We start from the raw sequence: 21560 nt of genomic DNA, 5'->3' as shown, positions 1-21560 counted from the left end.
TAGCTTGCAGGTGTAGAAATGGAGCTTTAAACGTTAATGTCGTGTGCGTTTTGAAAATCCGGAAAGGTTACACACAGAAAGGTTAGTAGCAATTGTGGAACAAAGCGTTAATGCAAAAATATTTGACAAAGTATAGGCTATGTACATTATTAAACTTCGATTGGTGGTAGGGTATGATTAAAAAGTGCATATGCTGTGCTGTCATCATTTCATATAATATTTGCCAAAATCACTGTTACTTAAACTTTTGACACATCGTTGTCAAAGCCAGCGTTTTCGTAAGTGCGAACTGCTGGAGAGGCAGACTCCGGTTCGCGACAGCACTTACAACACCTGCACCACCCAAACGCCTTCGTCATCAACCAGTCTAAGGGCTTCAGCGAGTGCATCCAAAGTGGTAAGAAATCCCAGTTTCTAAGTTTTAGTGGGAGCCAGTGTGGACATTTTGTTGACAAAACGTTTACGATTATTATCACTAACACTATTACCAAAATAAGAATAATGACCGATGCCAAAAACCAAACTGGAGCAAAAGACATACCAAGCACAATCAAAGGTATCAGGAAAAACACCACAATTACGTAGAAGCCCGAAAACCATCGGTATTTTGCTGTAATGTTACCAAGACCTGTCGCTGCCTTTAGGGGAATTTTTCTCATAAAGGGCAAAGGATACCAAAGTACAAAACCAGTAATATTAAACAACATGTGGCAGAATGACAACTGCAAAGCCAAAGGGCTACCAATGGGGTCAGGGTGGAGGTAACTACAGAGCTACTTTGGATGACCATGGTGACGCCACATCCAACAAAAACAGCAATATAACCTGAAAGTAAAGTTTAAAACGCTGTTTAACCTTTTTTAACTAACACAATTTTATGAAGTGTAGATAACTAGGAAACGCAGGAAGTAAAATTACTACATATCAAGCCAATTCTTACCAGAAAGCCAACCAAATGGCTTTGGAAAGTCTGTATTGACCGCTTTTCTAATTGCAACCTTTAGTCCTCCTTTAAGAGATGATGTTAAGATTTTTACCATTAAAAGCAGACTTGCTATCAGGACAATCACGCTTCCAACAAACAAAAACGCCCCGACAGCCTGTTCCGACCAACCAGAATCGGCAAAAAGAAAGTCGCCTCTGTCACCTTTTAATTACAGGACGTTTTTTTTTTAAAAAGAATGGACGTCACGAAATAAAATCATTTTCTTACATTTTCGAATTCCTACAAGTACAGTTTGATTTATTACGGTTCCATTTTGGAATGTCTTTTCAATCATTGTCTTGGTTTGGTTGCACCAAAGCTTAAAAGATGTAATTTAGATCGTGAAAGTTAACCTAAATTTAGAACAGCCCAAAGTATTAATGCACGGAAAATGCATAGTTTACGTTACAGGTGTTTGCTTACCTGAATAATACTGTTGTCAGGTTCAAGAGTCTCGTTTCTTGCTAATAGCTGTTGGACGCTTACGTTTACGTGAATAATGTTCCCTACAATCGGCTCGGTCAGGGTCTGCAAACCAGAGACGAATTACTTTTTGTAATCAATAGCTGAGCTTTGTTTTTAATTTCGAGTAAATCATTATCATCCTTACTATCAAGAATTTTGGGGGTCCAGAACCATCAATCTCTGGTATGGATTTAATAACTGCATGAGAAAAGGCCTCTAGGTATCCTGTTATCAGTTCCACTATCAGAAGAATAATGACAGACATGATATTAAAACAATCATGAACAGTTGCTCCAGCGAATGCCCTAAAAAGTATGTCAATGTATGTCTAGCAGCATCTGCAATTGCAAATTGTGTCAGTGAGGTAATTAGAACAAAATCTTTGGTTTGACAAAAACATTTAGGCGGGGCCAAACATATTGTGACCCTATACAATTTAATTTAAAACACCAACTTAATGGTAGCCAAAATTTGCGTTTTTTTTAATTTTTGGGAGCAGGGGGACATGACCCTTCTGCACTCCGGAATAATAATAGGCTATTGCATTAGCAGTTTTTCAATTCATACTTTCTGAATTCTTCTTTGTTTGCTGATAGTGTCATGTTTGCTCCCATAGCAATAGGAATTGACTTTTCAACAGAGATAACTTCAAATCATATATCGTAAGTTATGGATGCAACTACATTTATGAGAGTGGCGCAAAGTATAAAAGCCTTACTTCCTGCGGCGACCATTGCAACCACGATAGAAATTGAAGTTGATGAACTTTGGATGACCACAGTCACAAGTACACCGATAAAATCAATCCAGTAATCGGGTTACTCAAGAATACATTGCTTGTGAAAATATCAACTGCAACCCTTCCAGCTGTGTGGCATGTTCCATTTATAAAGTCGCATTACATAAGAATAAAGCAGAGAATGACACAGACCTAACAGATTCAGTGCTTTGGTCATAATCTTCAACGAACAAATGAAGAGGCAGGCAATGAGGAATATGAATTTTAGGGTTCCGATAAGGACGGTCTTGACCCTCTGCGATGTTGTCTGATCCCTCCATGGGATTGAATCATCTAATAAACATAACGTATACCCAGTGTTGTATTCTTCAAGTTGTTGTATTTACGACACCAAGTAAAACGGAAGGAAAATAGAAATATTTAACTTAACATGCGAATTTTATAGGCAACGATTATCCATTTACATTCCACGGAAAACACGACGCAACGCAACAATAGAAATCCTTAACACCTCCCCAACAAGTATGAAAAACGATAATTAGCAACACAAAAATTGTCGGGGTTTACGTTGTCGTGTTGAACGTCTCGGATTGCCGGGACCATATTCTAAATGTTCAAGGTCCGCGATCTTCGGTGGTGAGGATTGTGTCACGTCAGGTATTTCCTCATTTATTCTCTCACTCACGGGGTTAGGATCATCCGCCGGATTTTCATCTTCTTCTGCTGCGTAACGAGGACGGAGTTGTTCAATGTGACGTCTCCATATAGGTCCTCGGGGAATAACACGTACTTCAACGCTGCGACATCATGTCGCTTGATACCTTTTGCTGCCACCCAGCGTGGTTGTTGATTGTGTTTCGGTCCAAAGTAAAGGGCATAGCAAGTATCCCCAACTTTGTAGGAAACATCTCCTCTTCGCACCGCAGATTGAGATTTGGTGGCTATTTTCGATTGTTTGCCTTGTGTGGTGTGGGCTGGAGATGGAAGCAATGCATCAATCATTGTGCGCATCTGTCGGTGGTTTAAAAGTTCGCTTGGTGAATAACCACTTCCGGCCGGTGTTCGGCGGTACTGCATTAAAAACTCGAGCAGCGCTTCTTTAGGCGGACTTGACGACTTCGGAAGAGCCTGCTTAAAAGTTTGTACCAAGCGCTCAGCAGCGCCATTAGTGGCTGGATGGTAAGGTGCTTCAGTCAAGTGAACTATTCCTCGCTCTTTGCAATAGTTCTGGAATTGTTCGGACATGAACGTGGGAGCATTATCTGTCACAAGCGTGTGAGGATAACCGAAAAGAGAAAAGTCGTTCTCTAAAACAGTGGTCGGCAACCGCCGGTCCGCGGCCCGGGCCGTATGCTTTTTCAGGTTACACACTTTAAAATATTTTCCCCGTGCATCCCGGGGAAGGTAAACTGATTTAGGCGTTTTTATTGCTAAATATTTGCAGTTTTTCTAAGGCCAGTCCGCGATCAAATTTCAGGTTCAAAATCGGTCCGCAGTGTAAAAAAGGTTGCCGACCCCTGCTCTAAAAGATCAATTGTAGTTTTTGCTGATATCGACTGTATCGGATGATTTGAGAATAATGCCCATCGAGCTAAACGATTGGCTGCAAGGGCTGGAGTAGCCTTGTTTGGTCCAAACAGCGACAGCAAAGGCTTGTGATCGATCACAAGGATAAACTTCCTCCCAAACAAGTATTGATAGAACTTCTTTGGAGCGTAAACAATTGCTAGAGCTTCTTTTTGTATTTGACTGTAATTTCGTTGACTGTCGGTCAATGTCTTCGCTGCATTGGCAATCGGCCGCTCGCTGCCATCTGGATAACGGTGAAACAATACAGCTCCGATACCAACGTTAGAGGCGTCACACGCAATTCGAACAGGCAACATCTGGTCAAAATGCGTGAGCACGTTGTTGGATGACAACATACGTTTCAGTTGCTCAAATGCGTCTTGTTCTGTTTCTTGCCACTTCCACTCGACACCTTTTCTTGCAAGTCGGTGTAACGGCTCTGATACTGTTGAAAAATTCGGTGGCATGAACTTGCCGTAAAACTGCACAGAACCAAGAAACGAACGACGTGTTGAGACGTTGTGCGGCGGAGGCATTTTAATGACGTCATTGACTTTGGCACCTTTTTCTACTCCGTCCTTTGATAATAATATGTGGCCCGAATACTCCACCTTGTTTTTGGCAAATTTGCATTTTTCCATGCGAAAACGAAGACCCTTTTTGTCCAACCTTTCAAAAAGACGCCGCAGATTTTTGAGATGATCATAGGCAGACTCTCAAGTTAGCTTTACATGTTCCAGGTAAAACTGCTTTTCGAACTGGCACAACTGGAGTTCCCCAGGAATTAAATTGAACTGGCGTCCAGATGCCCCTCGATATGCCAGCGTCGTAGGCCTGGTTGAGATCCTCTTGCAAAGCTATTGGGACCGCTCTAGGCTTGCAGAATATAGGCTTTGTCTCTGGTTGAAAATTTATTTCAAGCTCGTAGCCTTTCAAACAACCAAGTTCAGATTTAAATAAGTTTGGAAAACTTTCGCTTTTAAGTTTTTTAAGTTTTCGGCACTCTTGTGCAAGGTTGGGTTCCACAACTTTGTCGATAATGTTAACCGGATTCTTTGTGAAGAATGTCGTCCAAAGAAATGTGCATCTTCTTGATGGCGTCACGACCTAATAGATTCAGCTTAGGGATGCTTGAAACAAGTAACGTAATGTTACAATCCTTGTTTGACTGGGCATGTCTCGCCGTAGTTGTAAAAAGAACCTAGGATTGGCATGGGATGATCTGTAGCAGATTGATATCGCGTATCTGGGTCTCGAAGCTTCGGCTTTCCAAGACTTTTCCAGGCCGCAATGGACAGAAAATTTCCACCTGCAGCGGTGTCAAGCTCCATGATGCAAGTTTTCTTGTTGATAGAAATTGGAACCTCCAATTTTGGAACTTAAGCTATTTGGTTTGAAATATTCTTTACAGTAAACCTGTCGACACATTTCACTTTTATCGATTCGTGATACTCTTTCTTCCTGCAGACCGACTGTAATGCCCCCGTCGTTTGCAAAAACTGCAAACTGAAGCCTTAAAACGACATTCACTTGCAAAATGGCCCTTCTTGCCACAACGATAACAATTATATGAGCTTGAATTCTCGTTCTGGAGCTCTGCAGAAGGAACCTCCCGGTGTCGCTGATTCCTTGGACGAAACTTGCGCACCTTGTTTACCTCACTTTGTTGCGTCCCGTAAACGGTTTCCTTAGCGACTCTAGCGGCGTCCTCGGTCTTCATGGCGACTTGAACAGCTCGTGCGAAAGTCATCTCGTCGCTTTTAATTTTAAATACGGCCTTTAAGACTGCTTCATTTTTTACGAAACAAATAAAGCGTGTACGAAGTGCCTCATCTAACGGATCCTTGATGGATGGAAAATCACAGGTGCTGGCGTCTTGACGGATTCGTGCAGCCAGTTCCTGGATTGCTTCTCCTGGTTTGCGCTTCATCTCACTCCAGTAGCGAAATCGTTCCCGCACAACAAAAAGTGTGGAATCAAACTGGTTTTTCATGAAACCTACGATTTCCTCCATTGTCAAATCGTTGACTTGCTTCGGCGGCGAACTTTGACCTGCCAAATTGGCCAACAACTTATAAACCGTACTAGTCTGGTTGGTCAAAAACACCTGTGCTTTGCGGTCATCGAACACAGCATGTGCCTTGAAAAACGTGCGAAATCTCGACCAATAATCTTCCCACAATTCCATGGTTTGGTCAAATGCTGGAAAATTGGGCGTGGCTGTGCTTGAACTGGGCGTGGTGGAACTTTCAGATGTCGACGACTGTTTCAAGAAACTCATCAATGTTTCCATTTGGTCTTGATGTCGGCGTTCTTGCTCTTGGTGTCGGCGTTCTTGCAGTTCCATCTGTTTTTGCATGGCTTCTAAAAATTTATCCATTGTTAGAGATTTTATAGGACCAGACTGCGTTTACCAGCTAGATCCCATCCTCGTCGTCAATTGTTGTATTCTTCAAGTTGTTGTATTCACGACACCAAGTAAAACGAAAGGAAAATAGAAATATTTAACTTAACATGCGCAGCATTATATAGGCAACGATTATCCATTTACATTCCACGGAAAACCGCCACATTAGGAATAGTGTGCTTGCGGACCATGCATTGCGCTAAAGGCACACAAGGCTCGAAATGAGATGCTAATTAAAACACAACGTTGGAAATTACAACGCAACAATAAAAATCCTTAACCAGCTATAGCTTAATTGTTTTATGCCACACTAATTTGGGATGTTGTAAACAGATGGTATAGCTTTAACAAAGAACGCAAATGTTACAAAGCAAGTAAACAAATTCAAATCTAGCTATTTAGATTTCGACTATAGGTCACAGAATCGAATATAGCTTTTTGTATTTTTTGTTTGTTTACAATTTAGAACAGTACATACACTCACTTCAGATTTTGCAAAAATCCATTTTTAACTTTTAGATTCGATTCGGTAAAAAACAAACATGGAAAGTTCTATTCTTTTAAACTTGCATTTCAGTTAATTTCATGTGTTCTCCCGTAAAGTTTTTAAGCACAGGGGTATAGGGCAACTCTAATAATTGATTTGAAAACATTAATTTGACGGAAATATATGTTTATAGCTATGTTAGCGTTGGATCGGGTTTTTTAAATATGAAGTTTTTGTGTATGCTATTAAATTGCATAAAATGTTGGATTTAGCAAATGACAGTCATGTAATTGTTGACAGCTCTATGACGTTAAAGGAGTTTGCAGTTGCTGCTTAAAACACCTCTAGCAGTCAAAATTGTAAACATTGGCCAATTGGGTGGAGCTACTAACACCATACCTCTCGCGACATCCAAAAGCGCCTAACCTTCGACAGGTGGTACAAAGAGCACTTTTTTACATTTAAAACGTTATATCTCCAAAAATGCTCACGGTTAGGGCTCTTAGGGTCGGGGTAAGGTATTAGCAATTAAAATTCAATAAAACTAACCCAGAAATTTAGTTACTAATGTAAAAAAATTTCAAAAAACTTATTTCCCAACCTAACCCTCTTTAGCCGCCAAATAAAAAAAATCAGCTCTTTACGCCCCCTTGTAAAAGTGTATCTCCCGCTAGTTATGGTGTAACTGTAAATAGCTCTACCGGCCAATTGTGATAAAACTTCACAGGACCAAATTGTTCGCGTCAATGTGGTTTGGTATTTTATAAATGCAAATGTGCTGCTGCTAAATTTAACTATAAACAGAATAACTGCAGTGTTGCCACTGTAACGAAAAGAAGTGTAGATCCAATTTTAAAGAGCATAATCACAACGCCTTTGGTTTGATCATTTTTGATATTCCCATTGGATAACAACCTTCGTTTTATGTCTCTATAGTAGTTTTAAATATTTGATTTGAGCTGTATACACAAAACATGTTTGATTGTTCTTGGCGCCATTTGGTAACTTTGGCATTGTTGGAACATTCGTGTATACATCGGTTCGTGCAAAAGTGTTTTAAACGTTGAAAACAGTGAGTAAAATTAAAAAAAGGAAACTTAAAGTTTTTTAGTAACAATAATAACGAAGCGCCTCTAAATCAGAACCAGTCAACACACAGCTTGAAGTTGTTGTCAACCCCGAACTGCCATTTGGTGTCACTTATTTTGTTGTAGAAAATATGACCTAGAAATGGCGTTTATACGTGACTATTGCGTCAGCACACAAACAACTATGATAATATATCCCCTTATTGTAAAACTTTGCACAATCGTTTTACCCTCTCAACTAACAGTTGTTTTTGATTGATTTAATTATTTAGGAGTTTTCTGCTTCGTGCGCATAAACATGCTCCCACGTCCAAGGACGTGGTTTCAGAACTAAAAATATTGGATCAATTTCAAGTCAAGTTTTCAGCCATTGAAAGACAAATGTGTGAAAAGATGTTCCTACCCAAAAAAGCGCAACCCATAGCATAAAAATGTTGGTGGTTAACAAAGATAACTTTGCTATTTGGAGGACTGGTGTTTGTATCTTCTGCAATTATCGTGGTTGCTTTCTTTCCATAACTTTTTTCACTTAAAATTAAAGTTCAACAAACTTCTTTGCTTTTGGCAGTTTGTATTGTGCTAGCTTGCAGGTGTAGAAATGGAGCTTTAAACGTTAATGTCGTGTGCGTTTTGAAAATCCGGAAAGGTTACACACAGAAAGGTTAGTAGCAATTGTGGAACAAAGCGTTAATGCAAAAATATTTGACAAAGTATAGGCTATGTACATTATTAAACTTCGATTGGTGGGGGAGGTATATGCTGTGCTGTCATCATTTAATATATTATTTGCCAAAATCACTGTTACTTAAACTTTTGACACATCGTTGTCAAAACCAGCGTTTTCGTAAGTGCGAACTGCTGGAGAGGCAGACTCCGGTTCGCGACAGCACTTACAACACCTGCACCACCCAAACGCCTTCGTCATAAACCGGTCTAAGGGCTTCAGCGAGTGCATCCAAAGTGGTAAGAAATCCCAGTTTCTAAGTTTTAGTGGGAGCCAGTGTGGACGTTTTGTTTGCAAAACGTTAACGATTATTATCACTAACACTATTACCAAAATAAGAATAATGACCGATGCCAAAAACCAAACTGGAGCAAAAGACATACCAAGCACAATCAAAGGTATCAGGAAAAACACCACAATTACGTAGAAGCCCGAAAACCATCGGTATTTTGCTGTAATGTTACCAAGACCTGTCGCTGCCTTTAGGGGAAGTTTTCTCATAAAGGGCAAAGAATACCAAAGTACAAAACCAGTAATATTAAACAACATGTGGCAGAATGACAACTGCAAAGCCAAAGGGCTACCAGTCGCTAGAGCTGCGAGTACAGCTGTTAATGTCGATCCCATATTGGCCCCGATTGTCACCGCAAACATTCTTTTCAGTTTGACCACGCCAAGGCCAACCAATGGGGTCAGGGTGGAGGTAATGTCACAAATGTATTAGACCGGATAGTCTGCGACCCACTTCCCGCGTGACGTTATCTCGCAACCGCTGGAAGTTCAATGTGTGCGTGAAATCTTTTGTCCGACTCCTATTGTCTTCTCTGTAATGTGCCGGTTTTTATCACGTCGCCCCTTAGTCGCTGTAGCCGTTATTGTTAATGCTGAAGAAAAAGGCCCATGCAGAGTTTACACCTTTACCCATCCATTGTTATCGAAACGGTACAAGTAGCCCTCCATTTGTCAGAACGCTTCACTGTTATTATTCGCGCTGGTAAAAAGGGGTACACGTAAGGGCATGCGATGTATATGTGTCCATGAAGTATAACCCCGTGCAATAGGGTCTCTACTACTAATAGGTTATGTAAGCAATTTCTTCGTTTGTAAATAATCGTATTTTGTGTATTTCATTCTATTTGAATAAGACAATAAAGGTGTAGGAAAAGGTTTATTGCTGATCAAAGTACACGAGCGTTAGTTGTTAAAGAACTTCCGATAGTCAGTCCCATCTTTTGCGTACCCGTGAAAACGGAACGTGACATCTGGGGGCTCGTCCGGGATCTGACTTAAAAACGCGAAGTTAAACACTAACCCCTGTAAGATCGGTAATGGCGTCTGTAAGCCAATATCTGGATATTGGAAAACAATTGGGATATGTGGATGAAGAGCTACGCAAGTATGTGGAGGAGCAGGTGATACAGGACCGTGAGAAGGAGGCACATGAACGTGAAGAGCGAAGGGTTAATCGTGAGGCTGAACAGAAAAGACGTGAAGATGAGGCTGAACAGAAAAGACGTGAAGATGAGGCTGAACAGAAAAGACGTGACAATGAGGCTGAACAGAAAAGACGTGACGATGAGGCTGAACAGAGAAGACGTGAACTTGCCGCTGAGTCCGAGAAAAGGAAACATGGGTCCGAACGGGAAATCCGCGAGCACGAACTGGCCATGAAGAAGCTTGAACTGGAAGATCGACGAAGCCGTGAAGAGACCACAAGCACTTCGACAACGTGCAGTAACGCTGGTGCAGCCAAGTGTCCAGAGCTTCCAAAATTTATAGACGACGTTGATGATATGGACGGGTATCTTCTGAGGTTTGAGAGATACGCAGAAAATAGCGGATGGGAGAGAAGCCAATGGGCGCCATGGCTCAGTGCACTGCTGACAGGAAAAGCGATGGGGGTGTATTCTCGACTTACAGCAGATGATGCCAGGGATTACGAGGTGCTGAAACGTGCGTTGCGGGAACGGTATGGTTTACGCGAGGATGGATACCGCAACAAATTTAACAATGAAACCCAGCAGCAAGGCGAAACGGTTTCGCAGTATTTTGTTAGATTCGACAGCTATTTGGACAGTTGGGTGGAAATGGCCGGTATTGAAAAAACCTACAAAGGACTTAAAGATCTTTTTCTGCGTGAAAAATTTCACAAAGATAGTTACCGGGAACTATCTTTGTACATGAGGCAACACACAACAAATGATCTGAAGGAGTTTGCTGAGACAGCCGATAGATTTCTCGGTCCACTAAACAGAACAATTAGCGGTTATAGTCGCAATCCGAAGCACCACCGAGCAGCGGTGAATTACACTAGTTGTGAAAGATCAGTACACCGGGACGTCAGTCATCGACCACCAGGCTCTACTGATCGCAGATGCTTCAACTGCAACGGTCTCGGACATATTGCAAGAGAGTGTCATATAAGAGCCAACGGAGCAGTATCACATCGTGCCGCAGACGGACCAGCGAACGCTTTGGTTGTTCAGATACGGAAACAGAACCTGAAGGCGACAGTGGGCCAGGTAGGGCAAAGATCGGTGGAAACGATTCGCGACACAGGATGTACCTCAGTGGTAGTTCGCAGGTCATTAGTGTCGGATGACCAACTGACGGGAGAGGTACAATACATCCAGGGTTTTAAAGGGGAGGCTGAACCTGCGCCTGTGGCGATAGTCACAGTAAGCACACCTTATTACTCAGGAACGGTGGAGGCTATTTGTGTTACCGATCTAAATGTGGATCTAATCATTGGCAACGTGCCTGGGGCCAGAAATTGGGATTCACCGGATCCAAACTGGAGCGCCACGACCATTAAAACCTGTGCAGTTGTCACGCGGTCCAAGGCGCAAGCAAGAAATCTAAAAACGCCCTTAAGTGTACCTGGCTGCAAACCGTTCGAAAGTATTAATCGTGAATCTTTTTTGAAAGCCCAAGACGAAGACGCATCTTTAGATAAATTCCGGGAAAAATCAGGATTTAAATCTCGAGGCAACGGTCACGTAAAGTTTGTTCGAAAGGAAAACCTTTTGTACAGAGAGTATTGGAATCCCACGATCAATTATGGAAAGCCATTTCAACAGCTTATGGTTCCCATGACTTATCGAGGCAAGATAATGGAAGTAGCTCATGATTCGATTATGAGTGGTCATATGGGTACAAAAAAGGCGCTGGACCGAATTCTTCAGAACTTTTACTGGCCTGGAATAAGGGGAGATGTCCAACGTTTCTGCAAATCCTGCGATATCTGCCAGAGGACAATCAGCAAGGGAAGGATTGCAAAAGTCCCACTACAAAAGATGCCTTTAATCGATGAGCCCTTTAAAAGAATCGCAGTAGACTTGGTCGGTCCAATTCAGCCACCAAGCGAAGGTGGCCATCGCTATTTGCTGACGTTGGTCGATTATGCCACCCGATATCCTGAAGCGGTGGCATTAAAGAACATCACCACTGAAGATGTGGCTGAAGCTTTGCTGGGGATTTACAGTAGAGTAGGAATACCACGCGAAGTGTTATCTGACCAAGGGACTCAATTCATCTCAAGCTGCATGAAGGAAGTCGAAAGACTGTTACAGGTGCGCCATCTAACCACTACTCCGTACTCCCCACAGTGCAACGGATTAGTCGAAAAATTTAATGGCACGTTAAAAGCAATGTTGAAACGACTTTGTAGCGAGCAGCCGAAACAATGGCATCGTTACATAGACCCCTTACTTTTTGCATATCGCGAAGTGCCACAGGAATCTACTGGGTTTGCACCGTTTGAATTGCTCTACGGCCGAACGGTCAGGGGACCACTTCACATTCTTAAAGACATGTTCACCAACGAAGTAGCAAATCCAGAAACCATGTGTAGCTATCAATACGTGTTTGAGCTCCGGGAGAGACTGGAAAAGACGATGCTAGTCGCCAAAGAAGCAAGTGAGAGGGCACAGACTAGATATAAGAAGAACTTTGACCGCAAGGCGAGGAAACGTACTCTCGAAGAAGGTGACCAGGTCCTGATCCTGCTCCCAACCGACAGCAACAAGTTGCTGATGCAATGGAAAGGACCGTTTAAAGTTGAGGGGAAGGTTGGAATTAACGACTACCGTGTAAACGTTAAGGGTAATGCCAAACTTTACCACATAAACTTATTAAAAAAATACGTCCAAAGAGAATCAGAACAGAAAAATGGATCGCAAACAAGCGACGCATTGGTGATGAAAGCTCTGTGCCTTGAAGTACCCGACTCAGTGGACGACGACGAGTTGCTTGAGTTGAACCTTGGAACTCACCACGAAACAACTGATGATTTGGTGGTGAGCGATTCTCTTACCGACCGACAAAGAGAAGAAGTCATGGAGGTTGTAAAAGCGCATAAAAAGGTGTTTTCTGAGAAGCCCGGGTGCATGAACTTAGTGGAACACAACATCTGCCTCACCAACGACAAACCGGTACGATCAAAGCCTTATGCAGTGCCTTTTAACGTACGCGAGTCATTACGAACGGATATTCGCGAAATGCTGGACACACAAGTGATAAGACCTTCAACGTCACCGTATGCGTCACCGGTGGTTATAGTACGAAAGAAAGATGGAACAAATCGGATTTGCATCGACTACCGAAGACTCAACCAGATAACGGTGTTTGATCCTGAACCGATGACGACGGCTCAAGATGTTTTTCACGCCCTTCGAAACGATAAATACTTTTCGACGATCGACTTGACCAAAGGATACTGGCAAGTAAAAGTTGCCGACCGCGATATACACAAGACTGCCTTTGTGACACCGGACGGATGCTACGAATTTCGCAAGATGCCGTTTGGAATGAAAAACTCCAGTGCGACGTTTGTACGGGGAATGCGAAATCTATTGAAAGGTATGAGAAACGTTGAGCATTACATCGACGACGTGATTGTACACACGGAAACATGGGAAGAACACCTGGCGACGCTGAAAGAATTGTTCAGGCGATTGGTCCAAGCAAACATAACTGCCAGACCAACTAAATGTCTTCTGGGGGCCAATGATGTCAACTTTCTGGGGCACCATGTCGGGAACAACGTCATTGGGTTGCATCAGGACAACGTGGAAAAGATAAAAGGAGCACCGAGACCAAGAACCAAAACAGAGGTTCGATCGTTCTTAGGTTTAACAGGCTACTATCGGGACTACATCCCAAATTACGCTTCTATAGCCGTACCTCTCACGGATCTTACTAGAAAGGGACATCCGGACGCTGTCAATTGGGGGAGTGAACAACAGGCGGCTTTTGATAGTCTAAAGTCCGTATTATCCAACAAGCCCATTTTACATTTACCGGACACTACACGTGATTTTATTTTGCGCACTGACGCCTCATGTGAGGGTATCGGGGCTGTTCTACTTCAAATGCACGATGAACAATACTTTCCGATAAGTTATGCGAGCAAAAGGCTATCGAGTGCAGAACGACGATACTCCACCATCGAGCGCGAATGCCTAGCAGTTGTGTGGGGCGTTAAAAAATTCATGGTTTACTTGTATGGAAGAAAGTTTGTATTACAGACGGACCATCAACCATTATCCTTCTTGCAAAACGCCAAATTTGACAATGACAGAATCATGCGCTGGGCAATGTACCTTCAAAACTTTGACATTCGCTGTGAGTATATCAAAGGATGCGAAAATGTTGGGGCTGACTATCTCAGCCGAATGTAATTGTTTATTTGTGCGTTGCGCCTTATTATAGTTGCATTTGTGTTAATTTGTCGTAAATTTTCTGGTAAAAATTTCTTTTTAAAAATGGGGTTGTGTCACAAATGTATTAGACCGGATAGTCTGCGACCCACTTCCCGCGTGACGTTATCTCGCAACCGCTGGAAGTTCAATGTGTGCGTGAAATCTTTTGTCCGACTCCTATTGTCTTATCTGTAATGTGCCAGTTTTTATCACGTCGCCCCTTAGTCGCTGTAGCCGTTATTGTTAATGCTGAAGAAAAAGGCCCATGCAGAGTTTACACCTTTACCCATCCATTGTTATCGAAACGGTACAAGTAGCCCTCCATTTGTCAGAACGCTTCACTGTTATTATTCGCGCTGGTAAAAAGGGGTACACGTAAGGGCATGCGATGTATATGTGTCCATGAAGTATAACCCGGTGCAATGGGTTATGTAAGCAATTTCTTCGTTTGTAAATAATCGTATTTTGTGTATTTCATTCTATTTGAATAAGACAATAAAGGTGTAGGAAAAGGTTTATTGCTGATCAGAGTACACGAGCGTTAGTTGTTAAAGAACTTCCGATAGTCAGTCCCATCTTTTGCGTACCCGTGAAAACGGAACGTGACAGGTAACTACAGAGCTACTTTGGATGACCATGGTGACGCCACATCCAACAAAAACAGCAATATAACCTGAAAGTAAAGTTTAAAACGCTGTTTAACCTTTTTTAACTAACACAATTTTATGACCTCCGCTGCAGTGTTGTTTACAGGCTGACGTGTTCGTGTGGGTCCTCATATATTGGTGAGACGCAGCGAAATTTAATAACTCGAATAAAAGAGCATCAGACCAACGAAAAATCGGAGGTATGTAGGCATCTTCAGACTAACCGTATGCATAGGGTCAACTTCACCGAACCAGAAATATTGGACGCAACATCGGATCGGATTCGTTTGTTTATTCTGGAGTCGCTTCTTATCCAGCAACATGCACCGGGGCTGAACGTGGACACAACTTCGATGCCCCTGCGGCTTTTTAACACCTAATTATCATTGGTTTTATCGTTATCTCCATTTTGTCGGCAACCTTTTATCACCGTGACGCAGTTGATTAAACTTTTCTCCTTACTTTTTCTGTATATAAACGCGCTTGTTTTCACTTGTGCATTACATTTTACACTGATGATGACAATAGTTTTGTCGAAACGTTTGTTTTAATAAAAATGAATACGTTTTACTCTACGTCGCTGGCAATTTGCTTTTTATTAAAGCTGTTATTCAAGTCCGTGTCTTGTGTACATAACAATTTTATGAAGTGTAGATAACTAGGAAACGCAGGAAGTAAAATTACTACATATCACGCCAATTCTTACCAGAAAGCCAACCAAATGGCTTTGGAAAGTCTGTATTGACCGCTTTTCTAATTGCAACCTTCAGTCCTCCTTTAAGAGATGATGTTGAGATTTTTACCAATAAAAGCAGACTTGCTATCAGGACAATCACACTTCCAACAAACAAAAACGCCCCGACAGCCTGTTCCGACCAACCAGAATCGGCAAAAAGAAAGTCGCCTCTGTCACCTTTTAATCACAGGACGTTTTTTTTTAAAAAGAATGGACGTCACGAAATAAAATCATTTTCTTACATTTTCGAATTCCTACAAGTACGGTTTGATTTATTACGGTTCCATTTTGGAATGTCTTTTCAATCATTGTCTTGGTTTGGTTGCACCAAAGCTTAAAAGATGTAATTTAGATCGTGAAAGTTAACCTAAATTTAGAACAGCCCAAAGTATTAATGCACGGAAAATGCATAGTTTACGTTACAGGTGTTTGCTTACCTGAATAATACTGTTGCCAGGTTCAAGAGTCTCGTTTCTTGCTAATAGCTTTTGGACGCTTCCGTTTACGTGAATAATGTTCCCTACAATCGGCTCGGTCAGGGTCTGCAAACCGGAGACGAATTACTTTTTGTAATCAATAGCTGAGCTTTGTTTTTAATTTCGAGTAAATCATTATCATCCTTACTATCAAGAATTTTGGGGGTCCAGAACCATCAATCTCTGGTATGGATTTAATAACTGCATGAGAAAAGGCCTCTAGGTATCCTGTTATCAGTTCCACTATCAGAAGAATAATGGCAGACATGATATTAAAACAATCATGAACAGTTGCTTCAGCGAATGCCCTAAAAAGTATGTCAATGTATTTCTAGCAGCATCTGCAATTGCAAATTGTGTCAGTGAGGTAATTAGAACAAAATCTTTGGTTTGACAAAAACATTTAGGCGGGGCCAAACATATTGTGACCCTATACAATTTAATTTAAAACACCAACTTAATGGTAGCCAAAATTTGCGTTTTTTTTAATTTTTGGGAGCAGGGGGACATGACCCTTCTGCACTCCGGAATAATAATAGGCTATTGCATTAGCAGTTTTTCAATTCATACTTTCTGAATTCTTCTTTGTTTGCTGATAGTGTCATGTTTGCTCCCATAGCAATAGGAATTGACTTTTCAACAGAGATAACTTCAAATCATATATCGTAAGTTATGGATGCAACTACATTTATGAGAGTGGCGCAAAGTATAAAAGCCTTACTTCCTGCGGCGACCATTGCAACCACGATAGAAATTGAAGTTGATGAACTTTGGATGACCACAGTCACAAGTACACCGATAAAATCAATCCAGTAATCGGGTTACTCAAGAATACATTGCTTGTGAAAATATCAACTGCAACCCTTCCAGCTGTGTGGCATGTTTCATTTATAAAGTCGCATTACATAAGAATAAAGCAGAGAATGACACAGACCTAACAGATTCAGTGCTTTGGTCATAATCTTTAACGAACAAATGAAGAGGCAGGCAATGAGGAATATGAATTTTAGGGTTCCGATAAGGACGGTCTTGACCCTCTGCGATGTTGTCTGATCCCTCCATGGGATTGAATCATCTAATAAACATAACGTATACCCAGTGTTGTATTCTTCAAGTTGTTGTATTTACGACACCAAGTAAAACGGAAGGAAAATAGAAATATTTAACTTAACATGCGAATTTTATAGGCAACGATTATCCATTTACATTCCACGGAACACACGCCACATTAGGAATAGTGTGCTTGCGAACCATACTTGAAATGTAAGGAATGCTGCACACAAGGCTCGAAATGAGATGCTAATTAAAACACAACGTTGGAAATTACAACGCAACAATAGAAATCCTTAACACCTCCCCAACAAGTATGAAAAACGATAATTAGCAACACAAAAATTGTCGGGATTTACGTTGTCGTGTTGAACGTCTCGGATTGCCGGGACCATATTCTAAATGTTCAAGGTCCGCGATCTTCAGTGGTGAGGATTGTGTCACGTCAGGTATTTCCTCATTTATTCTCTCACTCACGGGGTTAGGATCATCCGCCGGATTTTCATCTTCTTCTGTTGCGTAACGAGGACGGAGTTGTTCAATGTGACGTCTCCATATAGGTCCTCGGGGAATAACACGTACTTCAACGCTGCGACATCATGTCGCTTGATACCTTTTGCTGCCACCCAGCGTGGTTGTTGATTGTGTCTCGGTCCAAAGTAAAGGGCATAGCAAGTATCCCCAACTTTGTAGGAAACATCTCCTCTTCGCACCGCAGATTGAGATTTGGTGGCTATTTTCGATTGTTTGCCTTGTGTGGTGTGGGCTGGAGATGGAAGCAATGCATCAATCATTGTGCGCATCTGTCGGTGGTTTAAAAGTTCGCTTGGTGAATAACCACTTCCGGCCGGTGTTCGGCGGTACTGCATTAAAAACTCGAGCAGCGCTTCTTTAGGCGGACTTGACGACTTCGGAAGAGCCTGCTTAAAAGTTTGTACCAAGCGCTCAGCAGCGCCATTAGTGGCTGGATGGTAAGGTGCTTCAGTCAAGTGAACTATTCCTCGCTCTTTGCAATAGTTCTGGAATTGTTCGGACATGAACGTGGGAGCATTATCTGTCACAAGCGTGTGAGGATAACCGAAAAGAGAAAAGTCGTTCTCTAAAAGAGTGGTCGGCAACCGCCGGTCCGCGGCCCGGTGCCGGGCCGCGAGGAGTTCGTTACCGGGCCGTATGCTTTTTCAGGTTACACACTTTAAAGTATTTTCCCCGTGCATCCCGGGGAAGGTAAACTAATTTAGGCTTTTTTATTGGTTAATATTTGCAGTTTTTCTAAGGCCAGTCCGCGATCAAATTTCAGGTTCAAAATCGGTCCGCAGTGTAAAAAAGGTTGCCGACCCCTGCTCTAAAAGATCAATTGTAGTTTTTGCTGATATCGACTGTGTCGGATGATTTGAGAATAATGCCCATCGAGCTAAACGATTGGCTGCAAGGGCTGGTGTAGCCTTGTTTGGTCCAAACAGCGACAGCAAAGGCTTGTGATCGGTCACAAGGATAAACTTCCTCCCAAACAAGTATTGATAGAACTTCTTTGGAGCGTAAACAATTGCTAGAGCTTCTTTTTGTATTTGACTGTAATTTCGTTGACTGTCGGTCAATGTCTTTGCTGCATTGGCAATCGGCCGCTCGCTGCCATCTGGATAACGGTGAAACAATATAGCTCCGATACCAACGTTAGAGGCGTCACACGCAATTCCAACAGGCAAGAGGCAACGTCTGGTCAAAATGCGTGAGCACGTTGTTGGATGACAACATTCGTTTCAGTTGCTCAAATGCGTCTTGTTCTGTTTCTTGCCACTTCCACTCGACACCTTTTCTTGCAAGTCGGTGTAACGGCTCTGATACTGTTGAAAAATTCGGTGGCATGAACTTGCCGTAAAACTGCACAGAACCAAGAAACGAACGACGTGTTGAGACGTTGTGCGGCGGAGGCATTTTAATGACGTCATTGACTTTGGCACCTTTTTCTACTCCGTCCTTTGATAATAATATGTGGCCCGAATACTCCACCTTGTTTTTGGCAAATTTGCATTTTTCCATGCGAAAACGAAGACCCTTTTTGTCCAATCTTTCAAAAAGACGTCGCAGATTTTTGAGATGATCATAGGCAGACTCTCAAGTTAGCTTTACATGTTCCAGGTAAAACTGCTTTTCGAACTGGCACAACTGGAGTTCCCCAGGAATTAAATTGAACTGGCGTCCAGATGCCCCTCGATATGCCAGCGTCGTAGGCCTGGTTGAGATCCTCTTGCAAAACTATTGGGACCGCTCTAGGCTTGCAGAATATAGGCTTTGTCTCTGGTTGAAAATTTATTTCAAGCTCGTAGCCTTTCAAACAACCAAGTTCAGATTTAAATAAGTTTGGAAAACTTTCGCAAAGTTTTCGGCACTCTTGTGCAAGATTGGGTTCCACAACTTTGTCGATAATGTTAACCGGATTCTTTGTGAAGAATGTCGTCCGAAGAAATGTGCATCTTCTTGATGGCGTCACGACCTAATAGATTCAGCTTAGGGATGCTTGAAACAAGTAACGTAATGTTACAATCCTTGTTTGACTGGGCATGTCTCGCCGTAGCTGTAAAAGAACCTAGGATTGGCATGGGATGATCTGTAGCAGATTGATATCGCGTATCTGGGTCTCGAAGCTTCGGCTTTCCAAGACTTTTCCAGGCCGCAATGGACAGAAAATTTCCACCTGCAGCGGTGTCAAGCTCCATGATGCAAGTTTTCTTGTTGATAGAAATTGGAACCTCCAATTTTGGAACTTTAGCTATTTGGTTTGAAATATTCTTTACAGTAAACCTGTCGACACATTTCACTTTTATCGATTCGTGATACTCTTTCTTCCTGCAGACCGACTGTAATGCCCCCGTCGTTTGCAAAAACTGCAAACTGAAGCCTTAAAACGACATTCACTTGCAAAATGGCCCTTCTTGCCACAACGATAACAATTATATGAGCTTGAATTCTCGTTCTGGAGCTCTGCAGAAGGAACCTCCCGGTGTCGCTGATTCCTTGGACGAAACTTGCGCCTCTGTTTACCTCACTTTGTTGCGTCCCGTAAACGGTTTCCTTAGCGACTCTAGCGGCGTCCTCGGTCTTCATGGCGACTTGAACAGCTCGTGCGAAAGTCAACTCGTCGCTTTTAATTTTAAATACGGCCTTTAAGACTGCTTTTTTTTTTTTTTTTCACGGGGTTCGAACCCAGGACTCTCCCGCGGACGAATCCCGATCAGGGTTTTTATGTCTGTATATGGGCAGGCGCGCCAGACCGTTCGGCCAAGTTCCTGCCCAGATTGCTTCATTTTTTGCAAAACAAATAAAGCGTGTACGAAGTGCCTCATCTAACGGATCCTTGATGGATGGAAAATCACAGGTACTGGCGTCTTGACGGATTCGAAACACCTGTGCTTTGCGGTCATCGGACACAGCATGTGCCTTGAAAAACGTGCGAAATCTCGACCAATAATCTTCCCACAATTCCGTGGTTTGGTCAAATGCTGGAAAATTGGGCGTGGCTGTGCTTGAACTGGGCGTGGTGGAACTTTCAGATGTCGACGACTGTTTCAAGAAACTCATCAATGTTTCCATTTGGTCTTGATGTCGGCGTTCTTGCTCTTAGTGTCGGCGTTCTTGCAGTTCCATCTGTTTTTGCATGGCTTCTAAAAATTTATCCATTGTTAGAGATTTTATAGGACCAGACTGCGTTTACCAGCTAGATCCCATCCTCGTCGTCAATTGTTGTATTCTTCAAGTTGTTGTATTCACGACACCAAGTAAAACGAAAGGAAAATAGAAATATTTAACTTAACATGCGCAGCATTATATAGGCAACGATTATCCATTTACATTCCACGGAAAACCGCCACATTAGGAATAGTGTGCTTGCGGACCATGCATTGCGCTAAAGGCACACAAGGCTCGAAATGAGATGCTAATTAAAACACAACGTTGGAAATTACAACGCAACAATAAAAATCCTTAACAAGCTATAGCTTAATTGTTTTATGCCACACTAATTTGGGATGTTGTAAACAGATGGTATAGCTTTAACAAAGAACGCAAATGTTACAAAGCAAGTAAACAAATTCAAATCTAGCTATTTAGATTTCGACTATAGGTCACAGAATCGAATATAGCTCTTTTGTTTTTTTTGTTTGTTTACAATTTAGAACAGTACATACACTCCCTTCAGATTTTGCAAAAATCCATTTTTAACTTTCAGATTCGATTCGGTAAAAAACAAACATGGAAAGTTCTATTCTTTTAAACTTGCATTTCAGTTAATTTCCTGTGTTCTCCCGTAAAGTTTTTAAGCACAGGGGTATAGGGCAACTCTAATAATTGATTTGAAAACATTAATTTGACGGAAATATATGTTTATAGCTATGTTAGCGTTGGATCAGGGTTTTTTAAATATGAAGTTTTTGTGTATGCTATTAAATTGCATAAAATGTTGGATTTAGCAAATGACGGTCATGTAATTGT

At 42.0% G+C, this 21560-nt stretch overlaps 2 protein-coding genes and 2 pseudogenes across 5 annotated transcripts; 1 reads left to right on the top strand and 3 right to left on the bottom strand.

Annotated features, from left to right (window-relative positions):
* Positions 1-26: 26 nt before the first annotated feature.
* LOC145239016 (sodium-dependent phosphate transport protein 2A-like) lies at positions 27-3434 on the bottom strand (annotated as a pseudogene). Its single transcript, XR_013862219.1, has 10 exons — positions 3011-3434; positions 2757-2912; positions 2382-2522; positions 2169-2317; positions 2018-2096; positions 1596-1755; positions 1409-1513; positions 1214-1304; positions 941-1147; positions 27-825 (listed from the first exon to the last, which is right to left on the bottom strand). The product of XR_013862219.1 is annotated as a sodium-dependent phosphate transport protein 2A-like (transcript).
* Positions 3435-5193: 1759 nt separating this feature from the next.
* LOC145239015 (uncharacterized) lies at positions 5194-6138 on the bottom strand. Its single transcript, XM_080102308.1, has one exon. The coding sequence runs from the start codon at positions 6136-6138 to the stop codon at positions 5194-5196; it is 945 nt and encodes a 314-aa protein (XP_079958434.1).
* Positions 6139-8173: 2035 nt separating this feature from the next.
* On the bottom strand, positions 8174-18112 carry LOC145239014 (sodium-dependent phosphate transport protein 2A-like; annotated as a pseudogene). Its single transcript, XR_013862218.1, has 11 exons — positions 17689-18112; positions 17435-17638; positions 16960-17100; positions 16747-16895; positions 16596-16674; positions 16174-16333; positions 15987-16091; positions 15792-15882; positions 15520-15726; positions 14780-14839; positions 8174-9171 (listed from the first exon to the last, which is right to left on the bottom strand). The product of XR_013862218.1 is annotated as a sodium-dependent phosphate transport protein 2A-like (transcript).
* Positions 9147-15431, top strand: LOC145238846 (uncharacterized). Of its 2 annotated transcripts, none has more exons than XM_080102123.1 (2): positions 9147-14775; positions 14920-15431. In XM_080102123.1, exon 1 carries the CDS (start codon positions 9793-9795, stop codon positions 14143-14145), a length of 4353 nt encoding a protein of 1450 aa, XP_079958249.1. In that variant the 5' UTR covers positions 9147-9792; the 3' UTR covers positions 14146-14775; positions 14920-15431. The 2 variants fall into 2 exon arrangements, with proteins under 2 accessions (XP_079958249.1, XP_079958248.1); XM_080102122.1 differs by having other exon boundaries at positions 14908-15431.
* Positions 18113-21560: the final 3448 nt, after the last annotated feature.

This window comes from Phallusia mammillata, chromosome 7 (assembly GCF_965637545.1).
Source record: "Phallusia mammillata chromosome 7, kaPhaMamm4.hap1.1, whole genome shotgun sequence".
Lineage (NCBI taxonomy): Eukaryota > Metazoa > Chordata > Ascidiacea > Phlebobranchia > Ascidiidae > Phallusia > Phallusia mammillata.
The sequence above is the reverse complement of the archived record's forward strand: the minus strand, read 5'-3'. Positions and strand labels throughout refer to the sequence as shown.